At 41.9% G+C, this 20086-nt stretch overlaps 4 protein-coding genes across 5 annotated transcripts; 1 reads left to right on the top strand and 3 right to left on the bottom strand.

Annotated features, from left to right (window-relative positions):
• Positions 1 to 494: 494 nt before the first annotated feature.
• Positions 495 to 5903, bottom strand: zmynd10 (zinc finger, MYND-type containing 10). Its single transcript, XM_028407208.1, has 12 exons — positions 5543 to 5903; positions 4494 to 4602; positions 4298 to 4414; positions 4171 to 4224; positions 3934 to 4068; positions 3757 to 3845; positions 3545 to 3639; positions 2843 to 3015; positions 2319 to 2444; positions 2128 to 2249; positions 1932 to 2057; positions 495 to 968 (listed from the first exon to the last, which is right to left on the bottom strand). The coding sequence occupies exons 1-12, from the start codon at positions 5629 to 5631 to the stop codon at positions 869 to 871; spliced, it is 1335 nt and encodes a 444-aa protein (XP_028263009.1). The 5' UTR covers positions 5632 to 5903; the 3' UTR covers positions 495 to 868.
• Positions 5904 to 6026: 123 nt separating this feature from the next.
• nprl2 (NPR2 like, GATOR1 complex subunit) lies at positions 6027 to 9489 on the bottom strand. The gene is made up of 11 exons (XM_028407210.1): positions 9102 to 9489; positions 8782 to 8873; positions 8517 to 8685; positions 8316 to 8424; positions 7925 to 8061; positions 7516 to 7613; positions 7318 to 7354; positions 6894 to 6987; positions 6701 to 6818; positions 6454 to 6596; positions 6027 to 6367 (listed from the first exon to the last, which is right to left on the bottom strand). The coding sequence occupies exons 1-11, from the start codon at positions 9180 to 9182 to the stop codon at positions 6300 to 6302; spliced, it is 1146 nt and encodes a 381-aa protein (XP_028263011.1). The 5' UTR covers positions 9183 to 9489; the 3' UTR covers positions 6027 to 6299.
• A 446-nt stretch (positions 9490 to 9935) lies between these two features.
• On the top strand, positions 9936 to 17636 carry hemk1 (HemK methyltransferase family member 1). 2 transcript variants are annotated; one of them, XM_028406058.1, is made up of 12 exons: positions 9936 to 10229; positions 11026 to 11199; positions 11308 to 11399; positions 11473 to 11566; positions 11666 to 11785; positions 14972 to 15036; positions 15147 to 15196; positions 15279 to 15384; positions 16127 to 16222; positions 16497 to 16607; positions 16810 to 16908; positions 17064 to 17636. In XM_028406058.1, exons 1-11 carry the CDS (start codon positions 10140 to 10142, stop codon positions 16871 to 16873), a joined length of 1062 nt encoding a protein of 353 aa, XP_028261859.1. In that variant the 5' UTR covers positions 9936 to 10139; the 3' UTR covers positions 16874 to 16908; positions 17064 to 17636. The 2 variants fall into 2 exon arrangements, with proteins under 2 accessions (XP_028261859.1, XP_028261858.1); XM_028406057.1 differs by having other exon boundaries at positions 16810 to 17636.
• On the bottom strand, positions 17594 to 19556 carry LOC114436021 (cytokine-inducible SH2-containing protein-like). Its single transcript, XM_028406059.1, has 3 exons — positions 19240 to 19556; positions 18638 to 18801; positions 17594 to 18485 (listed from the first exon to the last, which is right to left on the bottom strand). The coding sequence occupies exons 1-3, from the start codon at positions 19257 to 19259 to the stop codon at positions 17989 to 17991; spliced, it is 681 nt and encodes a 226-aa protein (XP_028261860.1). The 5' UTR covers positions 19260 to 19556; the 3' UTR covers positions 17594 to 17988.
• Between the last annotated feature and the right edge of the window lie 530 nt (positions 19557 to 20086).

The raw sequence follows: 20086 nt of genomic DNA, 5'->3' as shown, positions 1-20086 counted from the left end.
CATACAGGTCACTGTAAACAGGTGACACACACAGTCCTCTCAGCACCAGGTAGGTATTGTTTCAAGTGAACTTCTTCAACTTCATTGTTTGAAGTGAACACCATCTCAACATCTGTCGACTCTTTCATGAAACAAGCAAATACTTTACCATAAAACACTTTATTCTTATTATATTTAAACATATAAAAACACAAGTCTTCAGACTTCTGGTCCCATATCTGCCAAAACATTTACTTCATGACAAAAAACGCCAACTTGCAACTTATACAATACAAAATCATCCATAGAACTCAAAATGCAAAAAAAGGGTTTCTTACCTGGACTCTGTTAACATTGCTTACAAAACTGCACAGATAGTTACATCCATGCATTCTGGTATTACAGACATTTTATCTTATAACATAGGTTGCCACATCCCTCTCCCCCCCTCCCTCTGTCTGCTAGGAGACATATCCTCATTAACACTGGACAAATCACACAGCCGCTTACTCCTTGTGGCGCTAACCATCGGCAAAAAAGTTATCCTCATGAACTGGAAATTAATGGAGCTCTATACACATCACACACTGGAAAAACCCGATCACTGACTACAACTCCCTAGAAGCTACAAACTCAGCTAACCATGGTCATAATCCTATCTGGCAATCATTTTTCACCTCTTTACAATCATGACTCAACATAAAATACATAATCACTACAGCATTTTGTCAGTTATATTCCCATACCCCATAATCATTATTTATTTATTAATTTTGTTTCAATTCGGTTTGTTTCAGTTTTCAACTTATTTTAAATACAAACAAAAAACAAAAAAACACAGCAGTCCTCCCATCCCATTGTGTATCTTTGTCCATATTTCTAATCTCTCTCAGCTGCTAAGGTGCAGGTCCTCCTGGATCTTCTTAGTGGTCTCTGTGATGAGCTGGCAGGCATTCTTGTGTTTAGGCCAGTGCTTCACCTGACATTCTCTGTAAAAAAAAAACAAAAAATAAAATATGCCTGCACAAACACATTCAGGATAAGATGTCAACAAATATGTACAAATACAATTATTGCACAGTACAGCTGTACATCATGTGTCTCAGTGAGTCCAGCATGAAGACAATAGACAATTGTGTTTAAGATGCCCTAGGCCACACTGTGATGATTGACGTCAGAGTTGTCTCATTGTATTTGTGATGGTATGTGTTGGACACTCATTGGGGGATGGCAGCAATCCTCAAACCTCGATGCTGACCTCATTGTAAGGTAATCCGACAGTGGAAAGAAACTTCTCGATCCCACCAACATGCCTGGGGGACTTTGAGAGGGACCTACCCATAACTTTGATTTAGGCTGCTGAGGTAGTTAAAAAAATCCAAAGTGGGCTGTCTTGGCCACCTCTGCGATATCACATGGCAGTGTCTCTGAACTGGAAGCCCACAGACCGGGTAATGTTTAAGAAGGGTGACAGGAAGGTATGTTTCAACTACAGGGGATCACACTCCTCAGTCGTCCTGGCAAGATCTATGCAGGTGTGCTGAAGAAAAAAGTTTGGGGGCAGGTCTAGTTTTGGGACCTTGGAAACCTCAGGATCATGTCACTGGTTTTTTATGGTTCCTTTATGTTGAGAGAAGTCACTTGAGGTGGTTCGGGCATCTGCTTAGGATTCCCCCAGGTACCTCCCTGGTGAAGTCAGGGTGGGGGCAGCCCCTGCACACACCAGCCTGTCAAGGAATAGATCCCTTGACAGGCTTTTAAGTGCCTTGGTATTATTCCAAAGGAGCTGGTCGAGAGGTCTGAGGTCAGCCCAACCCCAGAGACAGGGTTTCTGCTGGCTCTAATCATCACTATCAATGGCAATGTCTCACTTCCAGCTAATCATAATAATGACACAGGAAGCTGTAAAATATAAAAACGTGTGTAGGTGTGGTGTCTGCAGAAAGCCTTACCTGTGACAGTACCATTCTCCCTGACACCTCGAGCATCTCTTTGTAGCCTCTTTCCCACAGGAGCCACACTTTGGTTTCTCTGGGAGTAAACTCTCCATCACATTCAGGTTGTATGTCTGGGCCAACCTGGGCAAAAAGAAATGAGTTTCTTCTCCTAACCATTCCCTCTCAGTTACACCCGTGTGCTCTGTATTACCTCTGGGCCTGCTGTCTCAAGTCGTTTTCAGATGGGCTGAATGTTTCTTTTACTTGATATTTAGCTATTGCCTTCCATTTCCCAGAATTCTCTCTGACAATATTGTTCCAAATTTCTGGAATCTATAATAAAGAAACGTTCAATATAAATGTAGATTACATGTAAATTCAGGGGTATGACGTTGAGTATACCTGTTCCAAAATGAGTTCTTTTTTTGGAGCAGCTGGCTCTGTCACAGCGAGATGAGCCAGGAAGCGCTGCAGTTCCACCAGGTTTGGCAACTGATCAATCAACACATCCGTCATGAAGCCCCGGAGCTGTGGCCAAAGGAGGAAATTATCAAAATATACAGCAGCAGGAATAACAATGAAAAAATCATCACAATAACAAGATCCTGCTTAAAAACAATGTTATTACAAGGGGATGTACAAGGCTCTCTGGGTATACAATTAATCCAACAGGAAGAGGGTGAGAAAAGTATAATAGGAGGAAGCATCCTAATCAAAACAACCTTTGGAACCTGAATCCGTGCCCCAGCATGGAAGGAGATCAGATATGAGGCAGGAGGACAATCATTTTGAAACTCTCAAACTTCCTAAACATCACCTTCAAGCTAATATTCAGGAGCCACTTGGATGGAGGCGATTAGTAGAGCCAGAACAACACATATCACAACATACACTTAGAATTAAATCAATAACAATACTTTTTATACCTTCAGAAGCTGATTCTTGTTAAAACTGTTGAAGTCGTATTTTCTTTGGCAGTCTTCCTTTAGTAGCAGATTGTACAGGGAAAGCCAGACTTGACCATCTAGTTTAGTCATTTTTAAACGGTCCTCAGCGGGAATCGTCTGCCATTTGCCATTAATGTACTTCTGCACCTCGCCTGCGGGGGGAGACAGCCAGTAAGATGGCAGGAACGTTAAAAAAAAAGGAAGAGTTAGGGAGTTATTTCAGGCTACGTTATATAGTTGGATTGATAACACTCTCATGTCTGTGCTTTAGTTTTATCTGGAAACAAAAGCGGAATCGGTGAGTGTGACTGTCCGGAGGTCACAAACATGTACAGCTGTCATTGTGTTGCTGCAGCAGTGGCTCAGTGGTATAGCAGGGTTGTCCTATAACCAGAAGGTTGGTGGTTTGATCCCAACTCCTCCCTAGTCACTGTTGTGTGTCCTTAGGCAAGGCACTTTACCCGCAGTAAATTGTACTCACTGGTGTATGGCGTTCTTTATGGCTGCCTTAGCTGTTTCCTCCTTTTTCTGTTATGATAAACTAAGCTAATGTGCTGCTCCAGACACCTGACACCTGGTCCAGCAGCAATGGCATCACGATTATCATCTGTATGTGTAAGTCACAAAGTATAAATCTATGCCTTTAAAAAGAAAAAATCCAAGAGATGTAAGTAGATATACCGTCTCTGCAGCGACTCCAGGGGGAACAGTCAATCAGCTGAACCATCACACAGGGCAAGTTATGTGTGCACAACATCCGATTAATAACACTGACGCTGTAAGGAAAGAGAAACGTGTTTTGTCACTTGAGTGTAAATGTCTGTTTTCACTTTAGAAACAGATAATCACTTTGCAAAATATAATTATATATGAATTCCCAGATATTACAGTACCTGTCGGTGTGGTCGGTGATGTAGCGCAGCACAGACACGGCTTTCAGCGAGATTTCAAACTCCTCTGCTGCATTCTGCATCTGCAGCTCCTTCAACAAGCAAAACAAAAAGTCCCTTTAATAACACATCATGCATTAAGCATTATTAATAAAATACCCACAGACTTCAGATTTGTACCTCAATAGAAGATACTTGTCTGTGCTGGTTCTCAGCACCTGCTGATCTGGTGGCTCCACTGGCCAGCAGGGTGAGTTTACGGTGACAATAATCCACCAAGTCAAGAACAGAGTCCTGAGCTGCTTCACATGAGTCCTGCAAAGAAAGGTTAGAACAAAGAGTCTGCACTGACTCACTGTCTCATTCACAAATGTCCTGCTGATTATTCTATGACGATTTTAGTGGGTGGTTACTGACCTGATGAAACATTATCGTTTCAAGTAGGTTTATGATTGTGGCCTCATGGTGGATCTAACAAGCAAAAATACCAGAAAACATGAAAAACAAGGGCTGGCCATTATGTTACAAATCATTCTACACTCACCACCATGTAGAGCTGAAATGTGCTGTTGGGTTTAAAGTCCTGCAGCTGACATAAGATCGGAAACACTTTTTGCTTCCACACTTCAACAAGGATCATCTCATGGACCAGCACAGGTATCTGGTAAAGAAGATATTACTTACATAAAGACACCTATTAGACAACTGCAGAGACATAGAGTAATGGCTGCAGCAGTCACCTTTTCCAGAGACACTAGGAGCTCTTTTACAAATTCGTCATGCATGGCAGAGACACTCAGTATGGCCTGCATGTTGAGTTTCTCAATATATTCATGCTGCTTGAACCACCTGTTAACACACAGAGAAAAATCAGTAGGGATAAATTTTCATTATGAACTGACCAGTCCACTCAAGTTGTCTGCAACCCAGGTCTACTTTCTCTCCTTTCAATCTCAATCTCATATATCAGATATATCTTAAGTCTTGAAATTTATCAATATAGAGCAAACAGTGCCTGCTCATTGTGTTAGGATACTGACTCAAATCAAAAACAGGTACACTAAAAACTCCATACATCCATCTTCTGAGCACACTTTGTCCTGTAGTGTATGGGGGCTGGAGCCTATCCCAGCCTATCCCAGCTATCTACAGGCGAGAGGCACAGGGGCCTACACTAGAAAATCTCAAAGGAAGGAAGCATAAGCCTTGTAGATGAGCAGAAAATCATTTGCCTGATGGTAAAAATAAACCGTTATGACTACAAAGTGCTCTTCAGGATGCAGATGTGCATGTTTCCTTGATAAAAAGCAAGAGACTAAATAACCAGAACCTTGTAAGAGGACTGGTAAATTGTTGTTCCCCAAAACAGACAGTAATCCAGAATTTAAAAAAAGAATCAACCACTATTAAAATGATGGAAAAAGGAAATGGAGGAAAAAGGGAACAGATCATGAGCAAAGTGTTCCATCTTCTGTGGTGACCTGCTTTTGATGATTTCACTGCAGGCTGAAGCAATGTGATCATTTTAGACACACACAGAAACAACATGTACAAAACATTGGCCTGTACTTCTTTAAAACAAACTAATAAAATATTTGTGACTTGTTGTAGACTGAATATGGTGGAGTGAGTAAATTCTTTATCACATCTTATCTTTGACACAGTAAAATGTTAAAGATCTACTGCAACAAAACAAAAAATACAAAAACAGCTTCACACAGCACTTGTTGCGGTGTGTAGCTTTTTAGCTAACCTTACGAGCTTCGTTGCGTTAGCAGGTTCACCTTACCTCTCAGAGCCCACTTCCTTCAGGGAGAAAGTTTCCAGACTTTGAACAAACCCCTCCGCTTCGACAGGAAAAATCACAGCCGTGTCCATTTTAACAGAAATAAAAGAAACTCCACGCAATGCCCGGTAATAATTCCACTTCAGTAAACTTAACGCAGGTTAGCGATACTCGTAGCTTCCAGTGTTGTCATGGATACAGTCAACTAAGCGCAGGCGCAGTTCTTTTTGTCAACCACAGAGGGGCGTCTGATGCTCAAGTAAACACAAAACCTGAATACAAGCGCCGTTATGAGCATGTAAAATGTTATTAAAGGCTAAATGCTTTTGGATTATTCGATATATAAACCAATCATGTGTCAATATTTAAAGTCACTACAGTTGTCAAATACACAAGCCCTCTAAATTGTAAAACAAAATAAATATAATATATATAATAATAAAATGTGCAGGCAATATGATTTCAACTGAAACCACAAAATTAAACGTTTTTTGCTTTTGTTTCATTTAATGTTAACTGTATATAACCACAGAAATCAGGCTAATATACAGAGACTTAAGCCAGACTGTGTAAATAAATTGTGTGATGTCTTCAGTGCACTATTAATAAGATTCAAATGAATTGTTACTATTTAAACAGATGTTGATGCCAGAAGATTTTAAAAAAACTCTACAAAACTCCACTTATTGTTAATTTAAGAAAACTCTCTCTTCCTGTCAAGGCATCTTTGGTTCAGTCATCTCTGCAGCTCCATGTCAGGTCATTTCCAGCACACAACGATATTGGGGTCATTTTCCAAACGTTCATCCAGCTCCTGGTAACTAATCCCTGTAAATTCAGGACATGGTCAGCAGACTTGTTTTCCACCATCAGTTATTGGTTACATAACTGATAATCAGAGATTCAAAGCTTGCCTGTTTTGCAGCAGATCTCATCATAACTATGACAACCAGTGTAAAGTCGAGGCGGCCTGCTTCTCTCGTCACGGATCACCTTCACTGGATACTTCTGCAGCCGTCGAATGAGAGACTTCATCAGGCCAAACTGGATCAGCCTCCTGAACAGAACCACATGACTTGACACACATGTCTACCTGACATGACATAACATTTCAAGACCTGTCAAGTCCTTTCAAGAACAGATAACGTGTGTGATGATAACCTCTCATCAACCCTTTGAAGCTGCTGCGAGTAGCGGGAGCAAAGGTCTCGGACTGTGGTTCCTGGACTCAGACCACAGTACAACTGGAACACGTCTCTCAAGCTGGCACGTTTCTGACCTGAGAGTGACAGGAATCAAACTTTACAACAAAAAACACAGAGAAAAAACCTCAACAGTCATGATCAGGACTCACCATGCTTTGTCACATAGTTGAGGCACTCCTCTTGGATGGACTTGTCATCGATGAGGCTTTGGACTTTGGGGGTGGTGCAGTACACATTAGAGTACTAAAGAAAAACAAATTAGCACAAGCAAGCAATTCAATGCTCAAGTACCAGTGGGAGTTATTTTTATATAATAAGGGTAAACTCTTACAAGAGTCGGATGCCATGTGTCATTTTATGACTGATTAAACATTTTTGCACAGCTGAAACCATTTGTTGCTACATTTTAGTGGATTTGTGCACATTACATAACAGCTACAGAGAGCTGACACAGCAGACCCCCCCTCCCTTTGCTGCCTTTTCTTTGATTAAATTAAACATATGTTTGTAGCGCTGTATCCCTTTAAATGTCGCACTCTGTAGAAGTTTCACAGGCAGACACACATGTCTTACCTGAAATATGGACACCAGGGTCACAACATCATAATATCTGTGAAGACAAAAAGTAGATGTAAGTGTGACATCTCTAGTCCCTTCTCGTAAATAAAGAACAGCATCTATGGAGGGCGCAAATGTAAACAAACATGGTTGCTCTCTGATCAGCTGAACATGTTCACTGAAGTGCAGCACTGCTCACTGAAATATACTTACAGGAGGTTCTGCACTGCGATGCGAACAAGATTCAGCTCCACGTCTGCTTCAGCTGAGATTTTTTGAATGTGTCTGAATCCATCAATGTAGGGAAGAATCTGCAGGAACAACATATAACAGAAGGTTAACGGCTTCTACTAAGCTCCATGGCCTCAAGTGCTGCATTATTGAGCACTTTTACACTTTACTACTTACTAGAAACTGTTGCTTATAGCAATAACACAGTACTGAGGCAATAAATGTCACCATTTCCTTTAATAGTGTAACCTTTCCATTCATAAATGACACATTTATCACCTCGTACACAACTGATAACAAACTTGTACTCGCTAATCTTTCTGCTAGAGTTTCTTAGAATTTTAAACACGTCTTGACACAAGGACCCGTGTTGCTGACAAGGAGGTCCTACCTGTTGAGTAGTGAGATCCCACTGAGATTTAATAAAATGATCTTTGCACTTGGTGAAGACAGGCACATCGTACTCCTGGACTATAGGGGGGTCCTTTCGCAGCTGGATCAGCTTTAGGTGAATGGTGTTGGACTCATCTAAATGTAACAGAGAGAGTTTAAGATCCACTTAAGTAAGCTTGTAACAGAGACTTAGCACTTTAGATATTAATGTGAACACCTCAATTACACTGTTTGCAAAGTAGATAGATTACACTGACTATATCCTCACACACACATGTTTTGTGTGTGGGAAGTGTGTGCTGCAAAGTGCTGCTAGTTCTTGCCTGATACCATGCTGGTTTCAAATAAAATATTTTATCTTCTCAACATTTTGGAACCAAAAAAACTACCTATGGGTAAAGTGCAGGCTCCTGTGGCATTAAGTTCCTCTAACAATGTGGACATTATAGGTAAAAGTTTCTGCTTGCTGTCTTCATTAGATATAAAGCCACTCTCCAGCTGCAACACAAGAGGGGAAAACACAATAAGGACAACTGCTAAGATGCCTGAAAAAGCAAAAATGACATTTAGATGGCAGAGGTGTGTAGTACCTCCAGAGTTGTGAGGTACAAGGACAGCTTCTTAACAATCGGCTCCAGTGCACACGTATTGGTCTGAGCATCGCAAACAAGGCCGAGGTTAAACAGGAGGGCATTACGGCTGTACTTCTTATGTTCGATACACACAGGACAGCCGATCAACTTTTTCCCCATGGCAGTGCTGAACCAAAACAACAAAGACAGATAAACACATAAAAACATAAACAAATTAAGAATTTCAAAAAAAAGGAAATAAGGAGAGAAGTAGACTACATACACTGTTATTAATTTGTTTTGTAGCTCTGGCTTGGTGATAATATAAACCTGAACTGTGTCAAAGAGCTCCCGTGAAATGTATTCCTCTGGAACCTGCAAGGAGAGGACACAGAATGACAAAATATAACATAGGATGGGTGAAGGGAGGATGATGCACAAAACATGCCTGTGCCAAAACATGTAATACTGTCAGCATACATATAAAAATGTGGTACTGGTTCTGCACATTAATAATTCAGTAGTGGCAATTTTATTCCATTTAAAAATATTCAACTAAAATGTTGATTTATTAAATTACACATTTAATGTGGTAACACTTACCTGATATGTTATCTTTGGGCCCAGAGTAGGATGAAACTCACTGAAAAATATACACTCTATTCGAGTGCTCATCCCCATCATATACTTCCACAGTCAGGGAACACTCACAAAATGTTTAAAAAGCAGCGTAGCTCCACCTGCGAGTCTCCTTCCCTGTTTACCATCAGCTGCTGAATAAAAGCACAAGCTAGCTGCTAGCTTCACGTACAAATACAATCCAGTGACCAACTTTAAAATACATTTAACAACTTCTAATGCTCGGCGACCTCTTAGTGAATGAGTTGTTAGTGTGTAAAGCAAAAGTGTGGTCGCCCTTATAACAAACTATTCAACAACTCGACTCATCCATGCACCCACATACACACACACACACACGCCAGACAGCGGAACAACAATATTGTTGCGTTCACGGACTCTACGTAAATCAGACGAGGCAAACGTATATGTCGTAAAAACCGTAGATCTTTTGTAAAATATGCGTTTTTCTATTAAAGACACAACATACAATATACCAAACTGATATGTATTACGTTCTTAGTTGTGTAATTTACTTTTGTGTAAATAAACGGGTCGTTACCCTACCAATTATTTGACTTTATTTAAATGTTGTCTCTGACAGAAAAAAAATGATACACGAGGCTATACTTTTGTACATCACGTTAAATCTTTTTAAACGTAAGAGTTGAATTGTGCCATGTTTATCAGAGTAATCCTACATTTTACTGGGAATTGTACCTCAATGTCCATATCCCCACAGTACATAAAGGCAGCATTATTCACGAGAGTCAGAGCTGCGCAGACGGTTCGCGCAGGTGGGGACGTTTTTACGTCACTGTGAAGTTCGAAAGGACTTTCTGCGCCATGTGAAGGAAACACCGCGAAACACGTCGACCCAGCTACTGTCAGGCTACAGAAACGTTAGATAGATTTTCATAGTGGACGTTAAAAAATGAACTTATAAACCGTTTTCTGTTATCAAACTACTGCCGCCTGACGCAGCGAGTATCCAGACAGAAGCTGTGGTCCTGTCATAAATACATGATGATGCAGAGACGGTGTTTAACCATGTGGAGGAGGTCACTGAGTGCAGGATACAGATGTTTTGAGTGCAGGAGAGGTGGGCCGAAGGTAACAAAGCTGATTCTCATTTTGAAAGGTATTAGAATTGTGTGCTGCTAAAGAATTTGAACACTGAAGGACAAACACACAGTAATATCCCAGCTGACACTAGGTTTATAAACCATATTATTTGAGTATGACAGGATCAAAACAGGAGCATTGCCCATGCCCAATAAAATGAATACTTAGTGGTTAAATTCCCTTTTTGGCCTTTAGTGACTTAACTTAGATCAGATAGGAGACAATCATTTTTGTGGACATAATATAATATATAGGCTATATGTACAGTTTATATGTGCATACTACATAATAGCTCTTGTTTTCAGGCCAATTGATTTTGTATTATAGTGTTTAGGTAATAGTATTTATTTACAATAGTTGTATTGTGTCTTACCTGTATTGTATGTGCTACTCAGGATTAATTATCTATCCTCTCCTACATAACTGAGGAAGTGTTTCATGCCCAGTAGCGCCGGATGAATCATAGAACAACATAAAAGCAATTAGCCTAAAATGTGTGATCAATTGTTGAGTGATACCAAACCTATACCGACAAAATGACAGTGACAGATTACTAGAAAACACCGCTCTCCCTCACACTGGGGTTGCATGTAGGTATCTAATAATTTCACGTATACATCTTTGTACCCTTCAGTGAGAGGAGGAAGTGTTAATAATGCCCTTCAGATGAGACACGTGTCTTAAGTGCATGTCAGCCAGTGGTGTCTGAAGGTTTGATCTGAAATAGGTTAGTCCTAGCTGCGGGGATTCCCTCTATGGAGGAATTGACTTCTAATGCTTTTAGGGAATCTGGAGCTCCCCTGCCGTGCGTGCGTGCAGCATGCCAGCCTGTCCAGCAGGCAGGATCACAGCACTTGAAGCCATAGATTTATGGAAGAGGTGCTTTGAGAAGAGAGGAGTGGCAGAGCCTGAGCATTCGAGCCAGTATATCATCGCTCATCTGCTCGGAGCTAAAACTGTGAGTTGAAATTAGCTCTTTCTGCTCTGTTTCATGTAACATTTTCCCCACATTCAAATCAACAGCATGTATCTGATTGTCCATGGTTTGATTTTTTTTTTTATCCAGATAGAAAGTGTTGAGCAGGAGAGGTTGACGGAGTTTCTCAGCCAAGAACAAACAGAGCAGGTGTGGAAGCTCTGCAGCAAACGTCTCTCCAGGTACGCTTCTGTTAACGTCTCTAAATAAATACGTCCACGTGTTTTTACCGACAGCACTCTGTGTTCGATGCAGCATGCCGGTGCAGTATGTGATTGAGGAGTGGGACTTCAGGGACCTGACACTGAAGATGAGGCCTCCTGTATTCATACCAAGACCTGAAACAGAGGTTGGAGAGGACAGAAACACTCTACACATGCAATAAAACAACAAAAATAACAACACATAATAACCAGGACTGTGTCTTTTGTTTTCTGTTTCTCTGCAGGAATTGGTCGAGCTTGTGCTCGCTGATCTTCAGATGAAGTCTGGGACCCAGCACACGTGTTTGGAAGTGGGGTGTGGGTCTGGTGCCATTTCTCTTAGTCTGTTGAAGAGTGTACCTCAGGTGAAGTTTGTGTCTGTTGTAGCAACATTTTAGCTACACCATGGTTCAGCTCTGCACCAGCTAAATCAAATGTTTGTGAACTGAATATAATAACCTACTAACATTTATCTTCTGTCTGCAACAGGAAAGGTGTGATCTTTATTTACTGCAGTGATAAAGAAAGACACTTGGTTTTAACTCCTAATGGGCAGTGATGTAAACACACCAGAATTTCCATCTGTATCGATGCAAGCAGATTCAATTCAATTCAATTCAGTTTTATTTATATAGCGCATATTACAATCAGACATTGTCTCAAAGCGCTTCACAGGAACCCCCCTAAGAGCACTGTGGCAAGGAAAAACTCCCTTTAAGAGGAAGAAACCTTGAGCAGGACCCGTCAACTTAAGGGGGAACCAGTCCTGCTGCTAGTCAGAGAGGATGAGGGAGAGAGAGAGAGAGAGAGAGAGAGAGGATGAAGGAGAGAGAGAGAGAGAGAGAGAGAGAGAGAGGATGAAGGAGAAAGAGAGAGAGGGAGAGAGGAGCAAACATGATACAAACATGATACAGTACAGAGCAAACATGACAGCAAGATGAAACAGTGATTATATTGTAATAGATATCTATATATATCGTCGGTCCATAAGTAGGAATAGTAATTTGATAGTAAAGATGAGCAGCAGGGGCTAGTGAAGTCGATGAGCACAGGAGAGACTGCAGGTCAGTATGCAGGTCTTGAGACCTGCAAAGAGAGAGAGCGAGAGCGAGGCACAGAACTACAAGGAAGACAGTTAACACAGATTATGAGACGATATTACCCAGTATGATCCAGACTAAGGAGAGTGGAGGAGAGGTCAGAGGGTGTTCAGAGGATCGTGTTTGTGCCCCCCGACAACGTAGAGCAAGAGAGACTTCACGGGCCGGACTGCAGGTCATCATCCAGGTCTTGAGACCAGTGTGAGCCAGACTAAGGAGAGAAAAGGAGAGGTTAGAGGGTGAGAGGGAAACTGCTCAGTGGATCATGTTTGTGCCCCCCGACAACGTAGGCCTAGAGCAGCATAGCTGTGCTACACACTAGGTCTAAGGCTAACTGTACGCCTTACTAAACAGAAAAGTTTTAAGTCTAGTCTTAAAGGTGGAGGCAGTGTCTGCCTCTCGGACCCAGATTGGTAACTGGTTCCATAATAGCGGTGCCTGATAGCTGAAAGCTCGTCCTCCCATTCTACTTCTATGAATCCTAGGAACTACTAGTAAACCTGCACTCAGAGATCTGAGTGTCCTATTAGGAACATATGGTACAATCAGGTCCTGCAGATACAATGGAGCAAGTCCATGAAGAGCCTTGTAGGTTAGAAGAAGGATCTTGAAGTGTATTCTTGAGTCCACTGGGAGCCAGTGAAGAGACGCTAGGACAGGAGAGATATGATCCCTTTGGCTGCTTCCTGTCAGAACTCTAGCTGCTGCGTTCTGGATCAGCTGCAGACTGTTGATGGAGTAATGTGGACATCCTGACAATAAAGAGTTGCAGTAGTCCAGTCTTGAAGTGACAAAAGCATGGATGAGCTTTTCAGCATCACTCTGAGAGAGGATGCTCCTGATCTTAGTAATATTACGCAGGTGAAAGAAAGCGGTCCTGGAGACCTGCTTAATATGAGAGACAAACGACATGTCTTGATCAAAGATAACTCCAAGGTTCCTCACAGTCGTACTGGAGGCCAGAGTAATTCCATCCAGGGAGAAAGTATTATCTGATAAACTAGTTCTGAGATGTTTCGGTCCAAAAACAATGACCTCAGTCTTGTCCGAGTTTAATAGTAAAAAGTTGGAGGACATCCAGTCCTTTATGTCCTTTAGACACGCCTGTAGTCTGACTAGCGGCTCCGTTTCTTCAGGCTTCATGGATAAATACAGCTGGGTATCATCAGCATAACAATGAAAGTTTATGCCGTGCTTCTGGATGATGTATCCTAGAGGGAGCATGTAGAGGGTGAACAGGATCGGTCCGAGCACAGAACCCTGTGGAACACCGTGGTTAACCCTTGTACCTGTGGAAGACACATCGTTAGTGTGAACAAAATGAAATCTGTCAGATAAATATGATTTAAACCAGCGCAGTGCTGTTCCTGTAATCCTGATTTCGTGTTCCAATCTGTGTAGCAGGATGCGATGGTCTACGGTGTCGAAGGCAGCACTGAGATCCAGTAGAACGAGTACAGAGACGAGACCCCGGTCCGATGCCATGAGGAGGTCATTGGTGACTTTAAGCAGTGCTGTTTCTGTGCTGTGATGGGCTCTGAAACCAGACTGGAAAGCATCAAACAGACTGTTACTACACAGGTGGTCGTTTAGCTGACTTACAACAGCTCTTTCAAGTAGTTTGGAGATAAAGGTGAGGTTGGAGATCGGTCTGTAGTTTCCTAGGACGTCCGGGTCCAGTGAAGGTTTTTTAAGTATCGGAATGATCACAGCAGTTTTAAAAGCCTGTGGTACATATCCTGTTTCCAGAGACAAGATCTTCACTACTTTAGCATTGATTATTATCATCACTGGCCTCCATACTGCCAATTTTGCTTACATACTTTAATCATAGATGTCTTGTCACCTGTCACCGTCACAAGTCAGACACTTTACATGGTCCATCTTAACTATAAATACCTAAACCTGTGGCTTAATTTGGGTGTAAAAACGTCTCAGCACAGTCTCTGTATTTATGGCCCACAGAGGATGAAACTTATCACTGGGTTATTCCTTCCTCTTCATGTGTGCTTCTAAGCGTTGATGTTCCATTATGCCTGTTATGTGTGAAATCTGTAATGCCATGAAATTTGATGCAGTTATCTTCCCCTCAGGATGATCAGGAAAAACTTTAAGCAAATGTTGGCTTCATGGCATTTTAAGACCCCCTGATGGACAGTGTGATCATGTTTTCATTTTTCTACTGGCTGGGTAATGCTAGTAAGCGTCCAGCCCCAGGCATGGATCAGTGGGGCTGCAGAGGTCTGGTTATACGCAGTGTTTAAAAAACAGAAATAATACAGAATAATTGAATACATTTAGATGTCTTTGTATCTGTATCTCCTTTAACACATTAAAATAAACTATATAAACTAATAAATATATTAAGTCCTTTAGTCAAATTCTAGTTGTAATAGTTGTGTCCAAACAGTAAGCAGCATATAATTGCTCTGTTTGCTTCTCTTTAACCAGCTTAAAGCCTTTGCCCTGGATCAGAGCCAGGAGGCGGTGGATTTAACAACAGAGAATATGTTCAGGTAAGGTAAACCGTGTTTTAAATGTCCTTGACTTGTACCTCACTCTTGTTGTGGTCAGACACTAACACTACAGTTTCAATTGAAATACATAATACATTTGATTTCCACAGGCTGGGGCTTCAGGACAGGTTACAGATTCACCATATAGATGTAATGAAAGGTGAGTCAATGCCCTGCAAATGTCTTCATTTTAAAATAATAATAAAAACTCACTGCTGATGTTTTAATGTATGTTTTCACAGATGCACAGAGTGTGCTGAGCCTCTGCAGCTCTGTTTCAGCTCTGGTCAGTAACCCTCCATACCTGTTTTCAGAGGACATGGCTTCACTGCAACCTGACATTTTTAGGTGACTAAGTTATAATAAATTATATTTTCCTTGGCCTAATTTGAAACAAGTATACAAATGTTTAATGAATAATTGATATTGCACATATATAAACAAATCTTTAGTGCACTGTAAAGACTTTATTAATTTAAGAAATGGTAAGAAGCAAATTCATAATAATAATAATTTGCCATATGTGAATCATAGTAGAGGATGTTTTATTTTATTTTTTTAATTTACACTGGGGAAAAACATTAACAAAAAAAAATATAAACTCTATTCCCCTGAAAATACACCTGGGGATGCTTTACAGCATTTTATTGATTTATTGTGTATTACTTGTTGCTAAAAGGGACAATTATAGCTCATGCTAATAATAGATAGCTGTAGCCTAGCAGTGATTTGAATTTGCTCTGTTGATTTAGCTACATATTGTTCACTATTTAGTAAAAAAAATTAAATTAGTTTTATTTTGTTTCTAAGGGTTATCAGCTATTTTTTGTGTGCCTATGTATTTCTTTTAAATGCTACAGTTAAAGTACATAAAATAAAGCATTGTACGTACATTAAATGTTATGTAGGGAATAGAATAGAATAGGTTTTTATTGTCATTGTAACATGCCACATGTACAATGCAATTTAAAGTGACGATAAGTTCAATATACATTCAACAAAACAGCTTTAAAACATGATATAATGTATTATTAGTGTGGATAAGTGTGATGCGTTTTAGTGATGTTTTTTCACTGCCTGCTGCTCTCAGATTTGAAGACCATGCTGCTTTAGACGGAGGCACAGACGGCCTTAATGTGATCAAACAGATTTTGACTCTGGCTCCGCAGATTTTGTCAAGCGAAGGGTAAGGAACCGACAGGAACAGACACACACACAAACAAACCCACCTGGGTTCAATTCCTAACAGTGGTGGTGGGAGCTTGGTACAAGAACGGCATGTTCTAGAAAACACATGTATCATGTTGCCTTTTTTAATGAGTTAAGCTTTCTAAAAGGCTTCCAGTGAATACAGTTGTGCCACCGCTCTCATCCCAAGGTTACTTCTAATCCTCGTCCTCCTGATAATTAAATCTTCATCCATTAAGTGTTGTTGTTTTTTTTTGTCTGGTGAATAACAGCCGTGTTTACTTGGAGGTGGACCCCAGACACCCTCCGCTCATACGACGGTGGGTGGAGGTGAATGTGGAAGAGCTACAGTATGTGGAGACACGGCACGACATCTCCGGCAGGTCTGTGGAGCCCTTTTTATATCGGTCACATGGACATCATTAAATCATATTGTTGTTGTTGAAAATGTATTGAATTCATGCTATTTGTTTGGATCTTTTATACCACTCACTGTCTGTCCTATTTAAAGCAAAAGTATTTTTTTTTACACTACAAGTGCAGTTTAAGCAGCATCCATGACAGCGACATGTTTTTCTTTTTCAGGCCGCGATTCTGCATCCTTCAAAAAGAGAAGTCAAACAAGGACCACGAGCTGGATCTGAACTGAGAAACCGAGATCCTATTACGCTGGCTTTAGCTCAGGTCGCCATAGCCTCAACTCCCTCCCACCCGTCATCCCCCCCTCCTCACCCCCACTGAGCCACCAAGCATGCACTCACACTGATTTGATCGTACAACATTCACATTTTGCACAAGCTCAAATGATTTTTTAACGTCACCGTTTCCACTTCTTGCAGCACTTGTGATCACATCCTGTGTGACAATAAAAAATGTGTGCGAGATAGCACAAAAGCAGGCTCAAAGCTGAAGGTAATTACCGAAGCTTTTCTTAGAACCCTCTCTCTCAGAATCTCACCCTCCTCCCAGGAAGCATTCAGTAGTTCTCTGAATCCGCTGATGAACGGTCCTCCCCTTCGCTTGTCCACTCACTGACTCAGATGCAGGCGGTACACATTGTTGAGCAAAAGCACACACAATGTGGTCTTTATTTCCTCAAACAATCTGCATCTCTCACATACTTAAAGCTGAAAGTCTTTATGTTTCAAAGGTGATTTAAAATGAGAAGATTTCGTAACAAGTGTCACAAGAGAAGTTGTCATGTGGTGGTTGATGACGATGATGACATCGTTTCTCTTTACCCTATGAACAATACTGGTGTTTGAAGCGAAGCAGATGACTAAGAGAAGGAGATAAACAACTTAGATTCCAGTGGGTTAGTTTAATAGAAAAATGTACACATGAAAAAGGTACAAAAAATGTTTTACTAAAAAAAAAAACAAAATGGCATCAAAGATGTCTCAATGGAATCAGTGTCCTTCTCAGGAACAGTATGTACATCCAGAACTGATGAGGGTAAAATGGATGTGAACAATTTTCACATCCATCATAAAATAAGTAATAAGTGTAGATTACAGTACTTTTTTCTGTGGCGCTCCACCACTCGGTCCTCCACAAATTCAGTCCGAAACCAGACACGTCAGAATTCACTGAATTTGTACACATTGTGTCAGCAACGTTAGGACTCTGTGTCCAGCATGCTTGTGACTGGCCTCGGACTGCTGCGGCAGCTATGTCCTTCACAGGCGCAGAGGACCTGCTTGATAGTTTTTTTTCCTCTAGGTAAGCTGACATGCAGCCAGTATAGTGGATTTGAAGGAGCCCTCATACCTTAAAGGGATAGTCCTGTATGTAACGGAGCAGAGGTCTTGGGAGTGGTAGCTGGTCAGGGCAGTCTGTGTGCCTGTTTATGACCAGGCGGGTGAGGTGCTGCAGAGAGGGGAGGCTCTGGGGCTTGTACACGGCCTGCTTCAGTTTTAGTACCACAGGCATCTCCTGAATAGTCTGCTGAGATGGTTTTAGAGGAGCCTCTTCCTCCACCTTTTTCTCCTCTGCTTTCCTTTCTGGTCCCATGTAGTGCTGCACCAGACTCGGCACATTGGGGAAGGACGACAGGCTGGGTCGGGCCGGAGAGCTGGAGTCTAGCAGAAACTGGGCGCCACTGTACTGGATGCGTATACTGGTGGGGCCCCTTGCAGTCCTGACGGACAGGGTCAGCATGTACAGAGGGTGGCTGCTGTCCCGAACCAGAAATGCTCCTTCAGATGCCTCTTGAAGCGCAGCGTGGGCCTGTGCTGCAGTCACAGCTCCCCAGTACCATCCTACACAAATTCCTGAATATTAGTCACCCTGAAGAGACAGACCTGGCCTGCATGCGGCTGAATGTTTATTTTCTACCTAAATTAAAATCAATTGTGCCAAACAGGACTTTTTTGTTCTTTAAGAGAGAGTCTGCAAAAATGAATCACTTTACCTGAATTTTCTAGGTAGCAGAAGTTGCTGGCAATCGCTCGCAGATCTTTTGTGGGGTCCCATAGTGGAGGGGTGTTTTGAAGGCAGGGGGTAGGCGGTAGAGTTCCTGCCCGCATACCCCGCGGGGCTTCAGTGGATGGAACAGCAGGCGGAAGAGCTCTGGGACTGGAAATGAGATGGGGAAATATGGTTTTAGTGAACATAAACACACCACATACACAGAATAAGACATGTTTGCAGCTAGCTAGCTTTAAGAGCAGTTATTATTGCATGTATGCATAAATATAATTCTTCATAATTTATAATCTTTAAAGTCTAAATTGTGACAGCTGTTGTCTGCCTACTGAAAAATAAAAACCAGGTCATCCTGGTGGAGTAGCCTAGCTAAAGTCCTAGTAAATAATAAGTCAGCAAGAAGCTAATTATTTTTGTTATATTAGCATTTAGTTCACCTGCTTTAGCGGCGACACAACACTCTGTTTCCGCTTAATAATAGTTTTAAAGCTACAATGAAGTCTGTAGTTTAACAACTTCACATGTATCTTAGCGCTAATTAGAGCACATTACTTTAACACAAACAGACACAAAGGACAGAGGACTCACCCGGGTACACACAGAATCATGCTAGTTTTTGAACTCCGCTCAGATGTCCCCCTCACAAAGACAAAAAAATGTCTGAAGAAAAAAAAACCACAGCTTTACTTATAAAACAGTAAGCTGTACGAGGGGCTTGGTGCGAACAGGTCCGTTTTTAAACGACATAAAGACACGAAGAGCACCGAGCGCGGACAGTTTGCCGTTCTTTTACCTAACGGTGAGAAATAATAATAAAAAAAGCGGTTTTAACGTCAAACACGGAGCTCCGTGGCAGCAGCAGCGGGCTGGAGTGTGTTGTCGCCAGACTGGGATCCAAATGTGTGAAGGACAGAGTGTAAAGGCTTGGCTTTTAAAATTTACCGTTTCCTAGAAGTCTATTCTGAGAACTCCTCGCAGCACCGGCGGCTCTGACGTCACACCGGCCGCACCAACTCCCATTCCGCTCCAACCGCCGCCGCGCGCGCCGCTTCTCTCTCTCGGCAGTTTTTTAAAGGTTCTTCTTCATGTTGTGTTTTTGTGGATAATCGCTGTTTTCAGGTGTTATTTCATGGCGCACCTCTTCCACCCCGCCCCCCTGTCTCCCCCCTCACTCTGAACCTCGCCCCGGCTTCACCCGGCGGCTCGCTGCCTTCGCTGAACCGGCGCTCGCTCCCAGGAACCGCGCGGCAGCTTCTGCCTATCCGCTTTCCAGGAATAATCGCAGAGCCTGACTCCGCCCCGCCGGGCGGCCCCGACAGAGCCTTCATTCTGGGAATTCACGGCCTCAACATTAAAGATAATAGGAATGCACACAGACTGTTTCCAGTAATATAGATTTCCCTCGATCCCGGTGGAAAAACAGGGCGAGAGGTTT

This window comes from Parambassis ranga, chromosome 5 (assembly GCF_900634625.1).
Source record: "Parambassis ranga chromosome 5, fParRan2.1, whole genome shotgun sequence".
Lineage (NCBI taxonomy): Eukaryota > Metazoa > Chordata > Actinopteri > Ambassidae > Parambassis > Parambassis ranga.
Note: the sequence above shows the minus strand (reverse complement) of the source record. Positions and strands in the feature narration are given on the sequence as shown.